The following is a 19,716-nucleotide window of genomic DNA, read 5'->3' on the forward strand; positions in this document are numbered from 1 at the left end:
AATCAATCAAAAGTGGCAGTAAAGACATTTATAATGTTACAAAAGATTAGATTTCAGATAAACACTGTTCTTTTGAACTTTGTATTCATCAAATAATCCTGAAAAAAATATTGTACACAAATATTTTGTACAATTGTACACATTAAATGTTTCTTGAGCAGCAAATCAGCATATTAGAATGATTTCTGAAGGATCATGTGACACTGAAGACTGGAGTAATGATGCTGAAAATTCAGCTTTGATCACAGGAATAAATTACTTTGTGAAATATATTCAAATAGAAAACAGTTATTTTAAATTGTAATAATATTTCACAATATTACTGTTTTTACTGTATTTTTAATTCAATAAATGTAGCCTTGTTGAGCAGATGAAACTTCTTTTAAAACATTAAAAATCTTAGTGGTTCCAAACGTTTGGACTGTACTGATTTATATATAAAACATATTTTTGGAACCTGGATTTCCTTCTTCTGTGGAATACTAAAGACATTTTATTTTTTTCTATACATTAGCAATTTATATAATCCCATCTGACAAACTTGAAACCTTGGTGCTATTTGTATGCAATGCATATTAAAAGGGGACAGACAATAAAACACCATGAAAGTCGTCTATATGAGTCGTGTGCTCAAGTGTTTTGAAGTCATACAATAGCCTTGTATTGAATGTTTACTTGAATTTATTTGGTCAGTAAAATCAATGTGCCATATCTTAAATCTCTCACACACACATCTCAGTATCAGCAGACACGCTTACATTCATGTGCATACAGTGAAAGCAAGTCGAAAGTCAGTGATTTTGGTCAAAATCACACAATCATAAACGAAACACCCTCAGTGCATAACTACTACTGTAATACTGTAAATATGACTATGTGTTTAGATCATATAAATGCATTTTCCACATATTCATTACAGCTAGGCTACATGTGCTCTTCTGTGGGCTTTATTAATATTGTATTCAGATTATAGGATTGTTGTTAGCAAATTCAAATATATGAAGCTACAACCGTAATAAATGTTTCGGCTTTAATCTGCACAAAAGCTCTGTTCCAAAACCTAGTGAGCTGCCTATCTAGATAGCATTCATAAGATGCAGACAGCAAAATGACCTTCAAGATAGCCTCATTTGCCCAAAATTTTGCAAGCAGCATGCTGAGAAGACAATCCCATAATGCATGGCAAACTCTATTGGAATCAAGATGTACAGAGTCACGGCTTATTAGGAGACAGCAAAGGCAGCTCACTACATTGGAACAAGGTTAAAGTGTTTCCTATATAGATTAGGTGAAGTTTTATCCATCTTTTAAGCTGTTCAGGGGTCAGAGGTCATGTGTGCTGAGAGCTGCAGTGCAGTATTATCACTGATCTGATGTCAGCGCATAAGGCAATGATCTTTACATTCAATAATGTCATTTAGCTAAGTGCTGTCTTAATGGAAATACTTCTTTTCTTCAGTGTCTATACACATTTTATACAAAAGCATCCATTTTAAACGATGCTGTGAGTGACATCGCTTGTTAAAGTCAACGCGGAATCAAAACTGATCCCATTTTCTTTTCTTATTGCGCATTCCTTATCTTTTTTTTATGATTCATCAGTGCACATTATTCCAAACCAATACATGTTTGTCTTCATGATCTCTAAAATGACTTTCCTTTTCAGCATTCAAGGCTTATGCTACATTTTTTGTTCTTGTTGAACACCCTGTTTCACTCATAAATATGTCACATTATGGGTTGCCAAACGTTCAGTTCTAATGCCTTCATGCACCAACTAAACGTGTATATATAAAATTTGGAAGCATTTGGAAACACATGACGCTTGGTCATCATGTCAGTGTCCGTGTTTTCTTCATCCTCTCCCTCTGTCATTGCATTCCCACGAGCTCAGTGATGGGCGGAGCAAACACCATCAGCTCCTGATACCTGTGGAAGAAGAGCCGCAGACGGGAGACGTAACCGTCCTCCTGATACGGGAGCTTCTTCTCCTTCAGATACTGAGACACGATGGGCTTCACCTGAGCAGAAAAACACGGAGAGGGACAATAAACTCATGAAGATTCGTTATATTTATTTGGCAGATTATCCTTATCCAGTAGTTTTTTTTCTTTGTAACTTGTTCCATTGAACTTTATTTGTTTATGCTCCATTCTAATTTTAAATGATTAATTAAATTATTACATGAAATAAAATGTTTAATATATATATATTAGAGCTGTTCAACGATAACCATGGTTATCGTGTACAAAATAAGAGTCTGTGTTTACATAATATATGTGTGTATAATTATTATGTATATATACATACACACACATACATGTATATATTTAAGAAAAATATCTTATATTTCTATACAAATATCTTATATATAATTTAATTATATAAACATAAATATATTTATACATACATGCTTATATTTCTTAAATATATACATAATAATTATACACAAAACAAACACACATATATTATGTAAACACAGACTCTTATTTTGTACACGATAACCACGATTCTTGTTGAACAGCCCTAATATATATATATATATATATATATATATATATATATATATATATATACACATTCTATACAAATATAAACTATATATACAGGCTATCATTTAAATTTAGAATATATATTATATATATATATATATATATATATATATTCTAATTTTAAACGATTAATTCAATTATTATTAGAAATTAAATTTTTAACACACAAACACACACACATACATACACACACACACATATATATATGTAACGTCTGGATGGATCCGTTCAGAGCCAATAAACTTTGGAGTTTTCAGAGCGCTTTTAACCTGATGAACTTTGTTTCTTAATCACTAAATCGGCTCCGAACTGTCTACTAAAGATGAGCCCACTTGACACCTTTGTGGCCCTCCGAGGTAACACAGCAGGCCCAATTTCCTTGCTCTTAGGACATCAAAGGGGCGCCTCATGTGGACTACGGGCCAGATCCACATTCCAGCACCCACACACACACAGACACACATACAGAAACACACAAACATACACTTTTAACTGTATATATATATATATATATATATATATATATATATATATATATATATATATATATATATATATATATATATATAGCACCACTATGCTGAAATATATATTTCATATATTTTAGGGCCTATGCATGTTTCCTAGTGTTTAAATGAGTGTATTTGTGCTAGTGTGCATTTGAATGATATAATTTTGTCTGTAAACCATAACTTCTCTCCTATGCCTTTCCGACCTATCGAGTTTGATCTCGTTTCAAAGCTCCGGACTCGAGCTATTCATTGAGACATGTCACCAAACGGACAAATGCATTTTTCTATGTGTTTAATGATCCTGTGAAGAACACACTCCATCTCGAAATCCGATATGATGGGCATTAAGTATGCAAATTCAGCTAGGATTCCAAACAAAGGAACTTTGCCCGCCAAATAGTGCTGCGCATCTATTGGTCGCTACAATTCAGGAGGTGTGTTAGCTTGAGTTACCATAAAAACAACAACACACACCTTCTCCTTTTTTCTTCGCTGCTCCTCTTCTTCTCCTTTGTCTCCTGACTGACTCACGAGCACCTCGTGCACGGACGCCTCAGGTGACTGCGCTTCCCAACCACGCGCGCAGCTCGGGAGGACCACTTCCTTAGACTCTCTCTCTCTTCGGCTAAGTTACTTAAGCTTAAACCTCTTTTGAAAACCCCGCCGGAGAAACCCTCTCTGAAAGGACCAACCCAGCCAGGCGCATTGAAACTGCTACACACGGACTCGAACCAATAAGCAAGTATTATCATTTATCTGAATTCGTCTAAACTGATTTCTGTGCTGGCTCTCCCAAAAAGGTTTAACTGTGTAATTTGCCATTCTTCGATCATCTTTCTTTCCATGTCTTTTCTTCATTTTCACTCTTGTGTATATGTGTATACCTTCTGTATATAATTTAGATGTATAACCTCTGTATTCGTAGTTTGCATATATTAAAACGTTATTCATGCTCGATTGTTCTGTTTGTTCTTTCAGCTGAAAACCAAGTCACTTTAACGTTTTTCGATCACTTTATGCTTTGATGTTATAATAGCAAGATATTTTCATGGCCAGATAATAACTCCGTTTATAATATTCTGTGAGGGACTTAGTTTGCTGGACAAATGAACAGTTTCTCTAAATAATTATTAAACCGGAACTAATCATATATGTAATTGATTATAATTCGTTGTAATTGATTCACAATATATGTTTAATTCCCCGTTGGGTCGATATATGAATCATAATTTATTCATAACCTTATGAATTATTATATTCATATTTCATCCATAAATTTATTAATTACCACTACACATTTCGTTACATATATATATATATTTTTTTTTTTTTTTTTATTTATTTGGCATTAATTTATTCGTTTCAGTGAATTGTATTGTAACTTTTTGTTTATACTGCATTTTAATTTAATAAAAATATTAAATTATGAAATAAATCATTACATTAAATCATTTACTTATTATATCTATTTATTTGCATATTCATATCCATTAGTTTTTCCTTTTTAATTAATTTTGTTTGACTAATGTTACTTCATTAACGTATTCCTTTTTGTGAAATGTATACTTTGTTTATGCTGCATCTTAATTTATCTTAATAATTTAATATATTTAAAATATTAAATAAAAATATGACATCTTTATTACATAAACATTTAAATAATTTAATTTAAATATTAAATTAAACTATTTGCATTAAATAAATAAATTAATTAATTTAATTTTATATATATTAATAATAACATCTTATTTAATTATTAATTAAATTACTGTATTCAATTAAAATGCAGCATACCATAAAAACATTAACAACACAATATTGAAATAATCCAATAATATATGCAATAATAATTAAAATAATTTAAGTATTATTTTAAATGACAATTATTTATGTTATTACATTTTTGGGGGGTCTGGCATTTTGAGAAACACTAGGCTCCATGTCCATATAAGTTGTGTGTTCGTCCCAGTTTGAACGCACCTTCAGGCACATGTTGTCCGACAGGAATGGGAAAAGGTGATGCTCGATGTGGCAGTTGATGAGGGAATGGCCAAAGGTCCAGTCCAGCAGCGGGTTTCTGGGAAGGTTCAGGACTCCGTGCGTCATCTGGTAGATCCGTTTTGGACGGCTACTGGCAGAAAACATTGGCAGTCCGATGTGCTGCAAAAGTAGAGACACAGAGAGCAACTTAATGAGGTCTTTTCATGAAAACTGCAACTACAACTACATTACAACAATAAAATGACCCTTTTTAGAGATTCAATCTTTAGTTCAGTGTGTGTGTGTGTGATCTATGAAGGGGCTGAGCGGCCTGAGAGGCGCCACTGACGCCACAGGAGGCCCAAACTAGACAAAAGTGACACCAGCACACAAGACAATAGCACATGAAGGCATTTAGCACACACACATACTGTAACACAGCATGCTACACAACTACAAACCAGCAACAAGGATCACACACATCACGTCGAGGTCTCAGAGCTGACGGCAGCCCTTTAAAAACCTTCAAACCAGCAGAAATACCTCAGAGGATCAGCACAATAAATACAAAAGTACTGTACATTCTCCCTTTGCCCTGCCTGGGAAAATCACGTGTGAATTGTTCTACAGACGAACCCCGTGAACCTCGGCGAGCAGGAGAGGAGAACAAAGCCGTATTGAGTGGGTCTCCGGGGAAAGATGGAGAGACACACAAAGAGAGGGATGGACTGATGCAGACTTCAGCTGACTAGCTTGGAAAGTTCACACTCAGATTACACTTATGAGCCGAGAGAATAATGTACTGCTGGAGTGTTACTGTACTGGAGACACTTTCTGTTGTTAGTGGGTCAAACTCAGGTTCAAACTCAGGACCACAACAAGTTTAGATACACAACATCTTTTTTGAAGATAAGTGGTATAAATTTTGTTTATATTTTCTGAGCATGCATAAACAGATATAGCATGCAAAAACTACTATATATTTTCTGAAGATAATTAGTGTAAAAAATTAATATAATTAATTTTTTCTAAAAATGCAAAACTATATTTTTTATATTTTCTGAAGATAAGTTGCTTAATTTTATTTATATTTTTGAGCATGCAAAACAAATATATTTTTATATTTTCTTAGGATAAGTAGTGTAAATAATTTAATTAATATTTTTTGACCATGCATAAACAACTATAGCATGTAAAAACTAATATATTTATATATTTTCTGAAGATAATTGGTGTAAAAATTAATATAATTTATATTTTCTAAAAACGCAAAACTATATTTTTTATATTTTCTGAAGATAAGTTGCTTAATTTTATTTATATTTTTGAGCATGCAAAACAAATATATTTTTATATTTTCTTAGGATAAGTAGTATAAATAATTTAATATTTTTTGACCATGCATAAACAGCTATAGCATGAAAAAAATACTATACATTTTCTGAAGATAATTTGTGTCAAAATTAATATCATTTATATTTTCTAAAAATGCAAAACTATATTTTTTATATTTTCTGAAGATAAGTTGCTTAATTTTATTTATATTTTTGAGCATGCAAAACAAATATATTTTTAGGATAAGTAGTGTAAATAATTTAATTAATATTTTCTGACCATGCATAAACAACTATAGCATGTAAAAACTACTATATTTTTATATTTTATGAAGATAAGTAGTGTAAATAAATGTAATTTATATTAAACTGAGCATGCATACTAAACAACTATAGCATGCAAATATTTAATTCATATTAAGAGCATGCAAAAACAACTATTTTTATATTGTCTGAAGATAATAAGTGTGAAAAATGTAATATAATTATATTTCTGAGCATGCAAAAACAACTATATTTTTATCTTTTCTGAAGATAATGTGTAAAAATGTTTATAATATTTATATTTTAGGAGCATGAAAAAACACCTATATTTTTAACTTTTCTGAAGACTAGAGGTATAAATAATTTAATTTATATTTTCTGAGCATGCATACTAAACAATTATAGCATGCAAATATTTAATTTATATTAAGAGCATGCAAAAACAATTATTTTTATTTTGTCTGAAGATAATAAGTGTGAAAAATTTAATGTAATTATATTTCTGAGCATGCAAAAACAACTATATTTTTATCTTTTCTGAAGATAATGTGTAAAAATGTTTATAATATTTATATTTTAGGAGCATGAAAAAACACCTATATTTTTATATTTTCTGAACTGGTATAATTTTTCAATTTATATTTTATAAACATGCAAAAAACAATTATATTTTTATATTTTCTGAAGATGAGTGGTATAAATAATTTTATTTATATTTTCTGAGCATGCAAAAACGCAACTTTCTGCAGATAAGTGCAAATAATTTAAATGAATTTTTGAAGATAAACGGTGCTTAGTCATGATGCTAGGATGGTGTGGATGGTTGTTATGGTGTTGCTAAGGCTGCTTTTTGTTCATCATGCAAAACTGTAGCTAAAATCAACAAAAAAAGTATTTGTAAAGACCATTCCTGTATTTGAGCAATCACAAAGAGCAAGTTTTACCACTTTACGTTCATATCACTAAGATTAAGTAACCTTTGCAAACACAACTAATGACTGTCAAAATGCCGACTTAGGGTGTTAAATCTCACCTGAAATATGTTGACGTGTATGAACGTGACGGAGAACATGGCTCGACACAGAAGCATGACCATCAGAGCAGAGCCGCACGACAGCCCCGACACACACCTGAGCAGGTAATACTGAGAGAGAAACCCCACACACACACACACGACGGTGCGTGCGATCTGGAGCGGAGACTGACCCTTCAGCTGACCTGAAACACATGCGTTCAAATCACAAATGAGAGAAAATGTTGGAGGTTGATGATGAGGACAGAAGAAAAGAAGAGGTCAAATGCAAACCAAAGTCAGTTTCTATCCATGCTGTACTGAATGAAACCACAAAACCACAGAAGATTTCTGATGTTTAAAGAAACAGTTGTTCTCACCGACAGCGACGACGGGTGTGATGATGGGGACGGCCAGCGGAGCGATGAACAGGTAGACGGATCGAGGCAGGAAGGGCATCTTCCAGGTGCTGGAGTCTCCCAGGCCGATCACATTAGTGTGAGCGTGATGCATCTTAACATGAGCCTGAACACCTGCCCGCGCTGAGAACGAGCCGCACACCTGAGAGACCGGGAGAAACGGCCGTCAGCACGCAGGGGAAGAAATGATGAGAAGAACACATTAAAGTTTTGGGATTTCGAAGCATTTCAAATGAAAATTTGTGCACCATTTATAGGAGATTCATCATATGTCGGTAAATGAGTGCCATTCATCATGTGACTCTTCGGAACATCTCAAATCATGCTGGATTTTAATTTATACAATTCAATTATGTAATGTAATCATTTGGTTACCAACCTTCTTCAGAATATCTTCCTCTGTGTTCAGCAGAAGAAAAAAAACTCATACAGGTTTGGAACAACTTGAGGGTGAGTAAATGATGACAGAATCTTCATTTTTAGGTGAACTATCCCTTTAAATATTAAAGTAAAATACTGAATAAAATACTACATTAAATTAAATAATTTACATTATTAACTTATTTACTTATACTTGTTTAGCATATTATCTATATCCATTAGTTTATCCTTTTTAATAATCTTGTTTGACAAATGTTAATTCATTACTTTATTCCTTTTTGTGAATTGTAGTTACTTTATTTAAGCAGCATTTTAATGTAATAATTAAATTAAAATATTCAATTAAATTATTTACATTATTAAATATTTTAATTCACTATTTTAAATTCATATGGTAAATAAATAATGTAATTATTCTATTTATTTTTTTAGTTTTAATATTAATTTATTATAATTTAATCTTTATTATTTATATTGAATTAATTTAATTAAAATTAAATGAAAATTAAAAAACTAGATAAAAAAAGTTTGTAGACAAACTTTAAGTAGGCTGAAAGTTTGAAATAGTCTTAAAAGCCTTTCAGTTTAAAATAGTTTAAGTTTTAGATCGATCGATAGATAGATAGATGTGTGTAGGTGCGTCACCGGCTTAAGGGTACTCAAGGTGGTTGCTAGGGTACTCTGAGTGGTTGCTAAGGTGTTGCTATATGGTAGCTAGGGTACTCGGGTCAGTTGCTTGGGTGTTTTGGGTGGTTGTTATGCTGTTGCCATGGTGTTCTGGGTGGTTGCTATGCGGTTGCTAGGGTATTCTGAGTGGTTGCTATGAGATAGATAAATGATAGATAGGTAGATAGATAGATAGATAGAGTAAGGGTACTCAAGGTGGTTGCTAGGGTACTTTGAGTGGTCGCTAAGGTGTTGCTATACGGTAGCTAGGGTACTCGGGTCAGTTGCTTGGGTGTTTTGGGTGGTTGTTATGCTGTTCCCATGGTGTTCTGGGTGGTTGCTATGCGGTTGCTAGGGTATTCTGAGTGGTTGCTATGAGATAGATAAATGATAGATAGATAGAGTAAGGGTACTCATGGTGGTTGCTAGGGTACTCTGAGTGGTTGCTAAGGTGTTGCTATGCTGTTGCTAAGGTACTCGAGGTGTTTGCTAAGGTACTGATATGCGGCTGCTAAGATATTCTGGGTGGTTGCTAGGGTGTTGCTATACGGTTGCTAGGGTACTCGGGTCGGTTGCTAGGGTGTTCTGGGTGGTTGTTATGCTGTTGCCATGGTGTTCTGGGTGGTTGCTATGCGGTTGCTAGGGTGTTCTGAGTGGTTGCTATGAGATAGATAGATGATAGATAGATAGATAATGAAATTATAATTAAAAAATAAATTAAAATATTTAATAATGTAAATAAAAATTACACTGAGATATTTAGTAATGTAATTCATTTAATCTAATCATTTCACTAAACTGTTGCAGTGAACATTGCAGAAAAAAAAGATAAAATGTGATATTTTCAGCAGTTGTCTCAGACGTTTGGGCCACTATATATGTGTGTAGAGACTGTTACCATGATCAACATTATGACTCTTTTACATTCTTGAGAGGATGGAAACTGTAAATGAATCTAAATCCTCTTAATCTCAAAATTAATTTAATCAGTCAAATTCTTTCCATTCTTTTGCAGTTTTTACGTTGCAGAGAATGATCTGCACTGAAACATTTATGAACACCATTTTGGAAAATATTTCCCCATTCACTATACTGATCTCCAGCAAACTCATTGTGAAAATATCATATTCGAATCTCACTTCGATGAAGAAGACGGCCCAGAAGTCGGCCCAGGCCGGAGACTCACTGAGCGCGCCGTGACTGGCCAGATGTGCGCCTTTAACAGTGATGACAGCGTGAGCCACGCCCATTATCAGCAGACCCAACAGGAAATACAGCAGCTGAGACGAACCCAACAACAGGAACCCTGCAAACACATGAACAACAGAAGGATCGACACCTGCATGAGGTTTATGATTCATAATCAAAGCTATAACACATACTGCTCAGAAAATATGAATTTGTGTTCCATTTGATGTTAGATTAAATGCATATAAATGCTATTCATCAAACACTATCAACAAGTAACTATTATGTACTATAATAAACACATATTGATGTAAAAGTGGACCTATATTTATTAGAGCTTGTCAAATTTGCCCCTATTTGGGTTTGAGCAAAAACACACCGTTTTTGTGTGTCCCTTTAAATGCAAATGAGCTGCTGCTGCCGGCCCCTTTCCAGAAGAGGGCGGAGCTTTAACAGCTCAACAACAACAAAGCTGGAGAATCTCACGCAGCCAAAATGAGGATTGTCAGTAACGGTGTTCAGCCTTACATTGTTCAAACCGGAGTCGACACTGATGGAGAGACTCAGGAAGAAGTTACAACTTTTAGACGTTTCTGAATGGTTAGTGGATAAATTGATGTAGTTGCTGTGGAGTTGATCAACTCATCCACTAGCATGTGCCGTCATGTTCATCTTTTGTGTTGAATTGACCCTCGTTTGTGAAGTAGTCCGGCGTAAAATGAAGGCATGTCAACAACACTCTACTACAACAACTCTTCCTCTTCTCTAAAGCAGCCCAACATGGCCCCGCCCCCTTTGTTGTGTGTTCTCGGGGGCGGGGTTTATGTAAATGTTAGGGTTTGTGATGTCACAAACCTGGGAAGAAGCTCATTGTAGTCCGAACCAGCCGTTAAAAATCGATTTCTGTAAAAGAAAATCTCTCCTTGGCATTGAACTTTGAGCGTCATAACTTTGCAGATGTTGTTTATGCTCAAACAGCAACATTACACACTAACTAACTTGTCAGTCTGCTGTCAACAAAGCAGAGTTCATCACAGCTATTGCTACTTATTCAGATCTCCATCTCATGGCTCTGACTGAGACATGGATCAAACCAGAGGACACTGCCACACCAGTAGCCCTCTCCTCTAATTTCACTTTCTCTCACACCTCACGCCAGATTGGGAGGGGTGGTGGTACTGGTTTGCTTATGTCCAATGAATGGAAGTTCAATCCTTTACCATCTCTCTCTGAAAATGGCTCATTTGAATCACATGCAATTACCATCACCTACCCTACCAAAATTCATGTTGTAGTTGTCTATCGTCCCCCAGGTCAGCTAGGTAACTTCTTGGAGGAGTTGGATGTGTTACTCTCATCCTTCCCTGAGGATGGCACTCCTCTGCTAGTACTTGGTGACTTCAACATCCATCTAGACAAACCTCAGGCTGCTGACTTCCACACGCTGCTTGCCTCATTTGATCTCAAGCGAGTGGCTACCTCAGCTACCCACAAATCAGGTAACCAATTGGACCTCATCTACACACGCTGTGGCTCCACCGACAATACACTGGTTACTCCACTACACACCTCAGACCACTTTCTCATTACTTTCACACTCAACCTGACCCCCAACTCATCACACACCCCACCACACGTCACTTTTCGCCGAAACCTACGCTCCCTCTCACCATCTCATCTATCCTCTTCGGTCTCATCCACACTTCCTCCCGCTAACCAATTCTCATCAATGGACACTAACACTGCTACTGACACTCTCTGCACCACTCTATCATCCTGCTTAGATGATTTCTGCCCCCTCTTAACCAGACCAGCCCGCGCCACCCCCTCTGCCCCCTGGCTCTCTGATGTTCTCTGTGAGCATCGGTCTAGACTCAGGGCTGCAGAGAGGAAGTGGCGCAAATCTAAAAATCCTACTGACCTTAGCTTATATCAGTCACTCCTTTCTTCTTTCTCTACTAATGTCACCAATGCTAAAACCTCCTACTATCACACTAAAATTAACAACTCAAATGACTCCCGAACACTTTTCAAAACCTTCTCTTCTCTTCTTTGCCCTCCTCCCCTCCCTCCCACATCAGTTCTTACAGCTGATGACTTTGCCACTTTCTTCACACATAAAATAACAACCATCAGCGGCCAATTCTCCACACCACACACTGACAAGAACATCTTAATTGAAAACACACATATTCTCCCCTCCTTCTCCATGCTTTCTGAGGCAGATGTTTCCAAACTCATTCTTTCCAATCACCCTACTACCTGTCCGCTAGACCCTATCCCCACTCCTCTTCTTCAGGCCATCTCCTCCTCAATTCTACCTGCACTCACTCACATTATCAATTCCTCCCTTCACACTGGAACATTTCCCACAGCTTTTAAGCAGGCTAGGATTACCCCACTGCTTAAGAAACCCACTCTGAATCCAGCTCTTTTAGAAAACTACAGACCAGTATCCCTTCTTCCTTTCATTGCTAAGACACTTGAGAGAGTTGTATTCAACCAACTGTCTACTTATCTCTCACAGAACAACCTCCTTGACAACCACCAGTCTGGTTTCAAGAGTGGCCACTCTACTGAGACTGCCCTGCTCTCAGTCACTGAAGCCCTGAGACTGGCACGAGCATCTTCAAAATCATCAGTACTCATCTTGCTGGACCTGTCTGCTGCATTTGACACAGTGAACCACCAGATCCTCCTGTCTACACTCATGTCGAAGGGCATCACGGGAACCGCGCTCCAGTGGTTCGAGTCTTACCTCTCAGGTAGGTCCTTCAGGGTATCTTGGAGAGGTGAGGTGTCCAAGTCACATCATCTTGCTACTGGGGTACCTCAGGGCTCTGTGCTTGGTCCACTTCTCTTCTCCATCTACACGTCATCACTAGGATCGGTCATTCAGGATCATGGTTTCTCCCATCACTGTTATGCTGATGACACACAACTCTACCTCTCATTCCAACCAGATGATCCGACGGTTGCTGGTCGCATCACAGCCTGCCTGACAGCCATTTCTGCCTGGATGAAGGACCACCACCTCCAACTCAACCTTGCAAAAACGGAACTGCTTGTGATCGGTTCAAACCCAACACTTCATCACAACCTTTCAGTTCAACTTGGGTCTTCAACCATCACTCCTTCCAGGACAGCCAGAAACCTTGGAGTGGTGATGGATGATTGTCTAACCTTCACAGATCATGTTGCAGCAACGACCCGGTCCTGCAGATTTGCCTTGTACAACATCAGGAAGATTAGACCCTTCCTATCTGAACATTCCACACAAATTCTTGTCCAAGCTCTTGTTCTATCCAGACTGGACTACTGTAATGCTCTCTTGGCTGGCCTTCCAGCATGCACTATCAAGCCTCTACAACTGATCCAAAATGCTGCAGCAAGACTGGTCTTCAACGAACCGAAGAGAGCGCACGTCACTCCTCTCTTCATCAGTCTGCACTGGCTGCCAGTAGCTGCTCGCATCCAATTCAAGGCTCTGATGTTTGCTTACAGAACGACAGCTGGCTCTGCACCGCTATACCTTAACTCACTACTTCAGACTTACGCGCCCTCCAGAAACCTGCGTTCTGCAAGTGAACGGCGCCTTGTGGTGCCATCACATAGGGGCACAAAATCACTCTCACGGACCTTCTCCGGGACTGTTCCTGGCTGGTGGAATGACCTACCACGCTCTATCCGAGCAGCCGAGTCTCTAGCCATTTTCAAAAAAATGCTAAAGACGTATCTTTTTCGTCAGCACTTGACCCAGTAGAAGTAGCACTTACCTTGACTAATATTCTTCTCCTATCTGTGTATTTATTTATTTAAAAGAAAAAAAAAAAAAAAAAAAAAAAAAAAAAAAATTCGCTATGAGCACTTTACTGACATAACTGTGACTTCACTCAGCACTTATACACTGTTGTTCTCATGTTGATTTAATTGATTCTACTACTCTCATTTGTAAGTCGCTTTGGATAAAAGCGTCTGCTAAATGACTAAATGTAAATGTAAATGTAAAGTTAAAAAAGTCAAATCATAATCAAAGACCCCTTTAAAATGTTTTTACTAACATTAACTAAGATCTAAAGTTTCTGTTTACATGAGTGATTGTACTTTGAACTAACAATGTACAACTGCATTTTGTAACTAACAGTGACAAAGATTAACAAATGCAGTAAGAAATATATTGTTAGCTATAATGCATGAACAAATGAGACATTGTAAAGTTTTACCACGTCGTATTTCATTTTTGTTTTGCTTTGTTTGTTCTGTAAATATTTTTTTCCATTCAGAGAAAACACTGCTGAATTTCAAAGGATAATGAAATGATTGTGTTTCATGTTGTTTTGGCTGATATAACTAGTCTTTCCCCTCATGATGAAGCAGTTTGACCCCCTCGCCGGAGCCGTTGGTTTCTCCCTGAAAGACGAGTCACTGTGCTGCAGGAAACTGGATCTTCCCTATGGGAGGGGAGGACACAAATCGAACCGGTCACCATGACAACCCCCCCACAGGAGTGCCTCAGTACTTTGGATATTAACTAGCCAATGTCTGAAAGGTTAAAAAGCTTTAATATGCTGTTTAAAGAAGCTGATCTGTTTGGATCGAGACGGAAGGAACCTTTGGCACAAAAATTTGGCTGAGTTTCTGTGTCACTGTTAAACCGAAATAACCATCTGACACACTGTCACACCCGGGACAACAACACTAAACAATTAGTTTTAATTGCACATTATCCAAAACACTCCCTATTAATAACATCACACACCTTCATATTTGTACAATTACATCATATAACGAGATGTTATGATATAAAAACACACTCTGAAAAATTTTAAAAGCACTTTCCCCACATACAAGCCATTAATACAATATTTAATATGTTGCTCAGATATGAATCGGTTAATGTAAAAAAAACATTTTCAAAACAAAACAAAAATATTTTAAAATATATCAAATAAAATATGTATAATACACAAAATTAATATTTTGCATTCATATATATATAATATATATATATAATATACAAACATATATATATATATATATATATATATATATATATATATATATATATATATACATACATATATATATATATATATATATATATATATATATATATATATATATATATATATATATATATATATACATATATATACATATATAAACATATATATATATATCTATATATACAGACAAATATGTATATATACATTGTGACATTTTTATTCATTTTCCCCACACATCACACATTAGATTGTGTTGCTTTACAGCAATGAGCATTTAAATTGGAAATGTGGTTAATTGTTATGGAAATGACATAATGGACTTGAGTATGTTTTGTTTGTTTCACGAGATTTTCCCAAAGCAGGTGAATTTTTTTGAAAAGCACTTTCCCCACATACAAGCCATGTATACAATATTTAATATGTTGCATATGAATGGGTTAATGTAAAAAACATTTTCAAAACAAAACAAAAATATTTTTAAAATATACATATAATATACATATACAAAAATAAATATTTTGCATTAAAAAATAAATAATTTTTTTTTTTTGAATGCAAAATATTTATTTTGTATATATATATATATATATATATATATATATATATATATATATATATATATATATATATATATATACACACACACAATTGCATTGTGACATTTTTATTCATTTTCCCCACACATCACACATTAGATTTTGTTGCATTACAGCAATGAGCATTTAAATGAAAATGGAAATGTGGTTAATTGTTATGGAAATGACATAATGGACTTCAAAATAAGATGAGTATGTTTTGTTTGTTTCATGAGATTCGCTCCAAAGAAAAGCACTTTGGTTCAGCCTTGGCTGTTTTAAGTGTTACCTCGCAAGAACAAGAATAAAGTGTGCCTAAACAGGTTTGTGGCATCTATTTTCTAACTTTACATTACCTGCAGGTAAACTGATGAAGGCTGCGGTGAGGATGGTGCAGTCTATCCCTCTCTTCTCCCACCAGCTGCTCTCACGCACACTCTTCTGCACCAGTCGCGTGAGCTCCATCATCAGCGTCTCCCGCTCCGCGTCCGCCTGCTTCCCCTGCGCGTCCCCCTCGGAGTCCCCGCGTCCTTCACCATCCCGGGACGCGGGCCCTAGCAGGCTGTCGGTCTGTCCCCTCTTCTCTGGAATGTTCTGCATGATAGCGCTAGTGCTCAGAGACGCATGGCTCACGTACGCGCTTTCCGTCCCGTCCGCGAACAAGGCAGTGAGGGACTTTACTGCTGACTGCGCTAAACAGATCTCCTCTCTCGAGCGCGCGCTCTCTCTCTCTCTCTCGTTCCCACGGCGATGCCTTTGGCAGGAGTGTCCTTAGAGCTGCAAGAAAACAACACACACACACACACACACACACACACACACACACACACACACACACACACACACACACACACACACACACACACACACACACACACACACACACACACACACACACACACACACACACACACACACACACACACACACACACACACAGATAGCACTCCTCATACAGCTATAAAATGCATTTTAAAACAATGAAAATTTATTGTATGCGTTTTGCATTAACTTTAATTTTTGTGCATATTGTGAAAGATTTTAGAAACAATTCATGGTTGCATTACTCAATTCACTTAAAAATACATTTTTTGTTGGAAAAAAATGCAAAAATCTTGTGCAAGAACTGTCTTATTAATGACTGAATGGCAAGAACAAAAGCACGAGCGCATACACACACACACACACGTTCAGTTCTCATAATGTTTATTACAAACTATATATTTTATCCCATAACCCTAAACCCAACCCTCACAAAAAACTATGCATTTTTATATTTTCAAAAATCCTTCATTTAGTATGATTTATAAGTAGTTTTCCTCACGAGGGCCAAAAGTGTCCTTGCAAGGTCACAGATTTCTGGTATTACTCCTGAAGCACACACAGATACACTCCTCATTCAGCTATAGAATAAATCATCTCTCTCTTATCTGTTGACTCGCTCATGTATTTAGCAAACCCTGTTCTCCCTCCTTTCTCACTTTTACTCTACTTGGCAGAAGACAAAAGAAAGGTTTCAGCAAAAGAACAGAAGGTCCGGAAAAAAGAAAGAAAAAGAAAAGCAGGAAGGATGTGATTCTATACAGTACACTGAACACAAACAACATTCAAATACAAATAAATAAATATCAAAGAACTCAAATACATGTCGGTTCACAATGGTAATAATGACTAGTTTATTAAATTAACATTTGAACACAACTATCCACAATTTGTCACTGAAAATATTGGCATTTGGCTACCCTGAAAATGTAAGAGTCTGGTTCATATTTCTTTTGACTTTATAGGGTGAGATATGACCTGGCATAGTCAGGGACAATCATAAATTGTATTTTGAGTATCATAAAAAATATGCAAGACTTCAAAACGAGCAGAAAAACAATGTGCCTCATGAAACAATGCAAAATGACTTGCTTTCATCCTCTTGCAAGGGAAGGATTTGTAACTCAAGATACAAGGATCAATGTTTTTGAATAACCTGCACAGAAATGTTCTGTAATTTACAATTACAGCCCAAAATAATGTGACACAATAATGGTTTTAGAAAACATTTGCACAGAAATATGTTCTGCTTGTGTGAATGAGTTAAAATACACGGGAACATTTGTATCCAGACAAGCACTGAACATAAATGTGAGACGGGACAGCAGTGTGTAGCTAAATGTGCAGATGGAGATGAACTGTTGAATAGACAGCTAAAGTATCAAGAGTAATATCAGCTTTCAGCATATCAGCCTCTAAAACCTCTGCACACACCCATAAATGATCAGATAGCAGAGGAACACAGTATCCAGAACAAACACGTCACCTGCTGAGCCACGCTTTGACTGCAGTCGATCAATATGACATACACAGAACTGTACAGTACATCAATAAAACTGTACAAACATCAGCTGGAGTCAGTATAGTATACAATCATTATCATCCTCAGAATGCTGTAAATTGCCAACATACAGTAACACGAGTCAGACTGCAATGTGTTTTGGCTGGACATCAATGCTGTCCAAAGCTCCATATACAGTATGTACGAACAGCTATAAACATAATCTCAAATATAAAACACTGAATAATTCTTAAATGCATATGAATTCAGTTGCAAAGTGCAATATTTATATAATGTGTACAGAAAGCTTTGCACACGTCTGACCTGGATGAATGATCTTAAAGATCTTTTGATCTAAACGATTCTGCTGAAATGTTTGAAATTAGTTTATTTACTATGTTAGATTTTGTAGTACATTAAATTAATAAATGTACTATTAACCATACTTTAATATAATCTGAGAAAATGTGGGAAACTAAAACTCTGATAGATTTTTTTTCTCCATCACTAGCAAATCTAAGTTAAAATTGTCATATTTAAGATGGGTTGTCATGTGGCAAGGCCTCAATTCTTGGTCTGAAATTATAGTTAAAAATTGCTCTAATTTACCTTAGTCCTAAAAAAACAAAACAGTATCAATATGCAAGCAAATTCACAGAGTGAATCAGGAACCACAGTGCCTTTAATGAACCTCAAGCTGGTAAGAGTTTATGCAAATTATACCACAAAACAACAAAGGGCATTCGAAACTGCATGTTTACTTCATTCTCCAACCTCTTTTGTGAGCAGGAAGCAGTGCTGGATAGACAGTCATGTGAGACCATAGAAGACCTGTAGTTTTCCTCCCAACCACAGGGAGGTAGTAGTTTCACTCACTCTCACACACACAATGGCTCTGTTTCAAATGCAGGTATAAGAAGCATTTCAAATATGTGAATTGCATTGTGCAACCCATATTACTTCCGCAATGTCATGCATTTCAAAGTGAAACTGGATTTGTAATTTGAAGAGTAGTGTGGAACTTGATTTCATCAATATGCTATTGACTAAACAGGTTTGAGAGAGAGCTTTGTAGACAGAATGTAGTCAGAACGAGTTTACTAAAACAATGCATGAGCAACTTTTGGCTATAATAATATTATTCAATAGCCTGTACAGATGTCAGGAGAAAAACATCTGTAAAACAAAAAGTTACTGTATTTTTGCTTAAAAATATAAAGCCAAAGACATTTTTTTTGTAATAAAATGAACATCATAATGTGAATGCACCTCAAAATCGGGGATGCACATTTAGTAAACAGGATCAATTGAGGCATTGTTGACACACTAGCTCCTGAGGAGAAGTGGTTCTAAAAAGTAGGGAGTTTAATTATCTTAGCGTTATTATATTGCCTCCTAAAATACAGTGTTTTGGCCAAATTCTTAGACAGAATCACATTTATGCCTCACAGAGAAAGAAATCCGAGAATGCATCAAGCTCAGTGGACAAGAGGAGAGAAATGCT

At 36.0% G+C, this 19,716-nt stretch overlaps 1 protein-coding gene across 1 annotated transcript; it reads right to left on the reverse strand.

The window, feature by feature from the left end:
• Positions 1–675: 675 nt before the first annotated feature.
• fads6 (fatty acid desaturase 6) lies at positions 676–16,611 on the reverse strand. The gene is made up of 6 exons (XM_067369973.1): positions 16,246–16,611; positions 10,260–10,426; positions 8,035–8,215; positions 7,676–7,860; positions 5,045–5,224; positions 676–2,021 (listed from the first exon to the last, which is right to left on the reverse strand). The coding sequence occupies exons 1-6, from the start codon at positions 16,487–16,489 to the stop codon at positions 1,872–1,874; spliced, it is 1,107 nt and encodes a 368-aa protein (XP_067226074.1). The 5' UTR covers positions 16,490–16,611; the 3' UTR covers positions 676–1,871.
• Between the last annotated feature and the right edge of the window lie 3,105 nt (positions 16,612–19,716).

The sequence above is a fragment of the Chanodichthys erythropterus genome, chromosome 19, assembly GCF_024489055.1.
Source record: "Chanodichthys erythropterus isolate Z2021 chromosome 19, ASM2448905v1, whole genome shotgun sequence".
Classification (NCBI taxonomy): Eukaryota; Metazoa; Chordata; class Actinopteri; order Cypriniformes; family Xenocyprididae; genus Chanodichthys; species Chanodichthys erythropterus.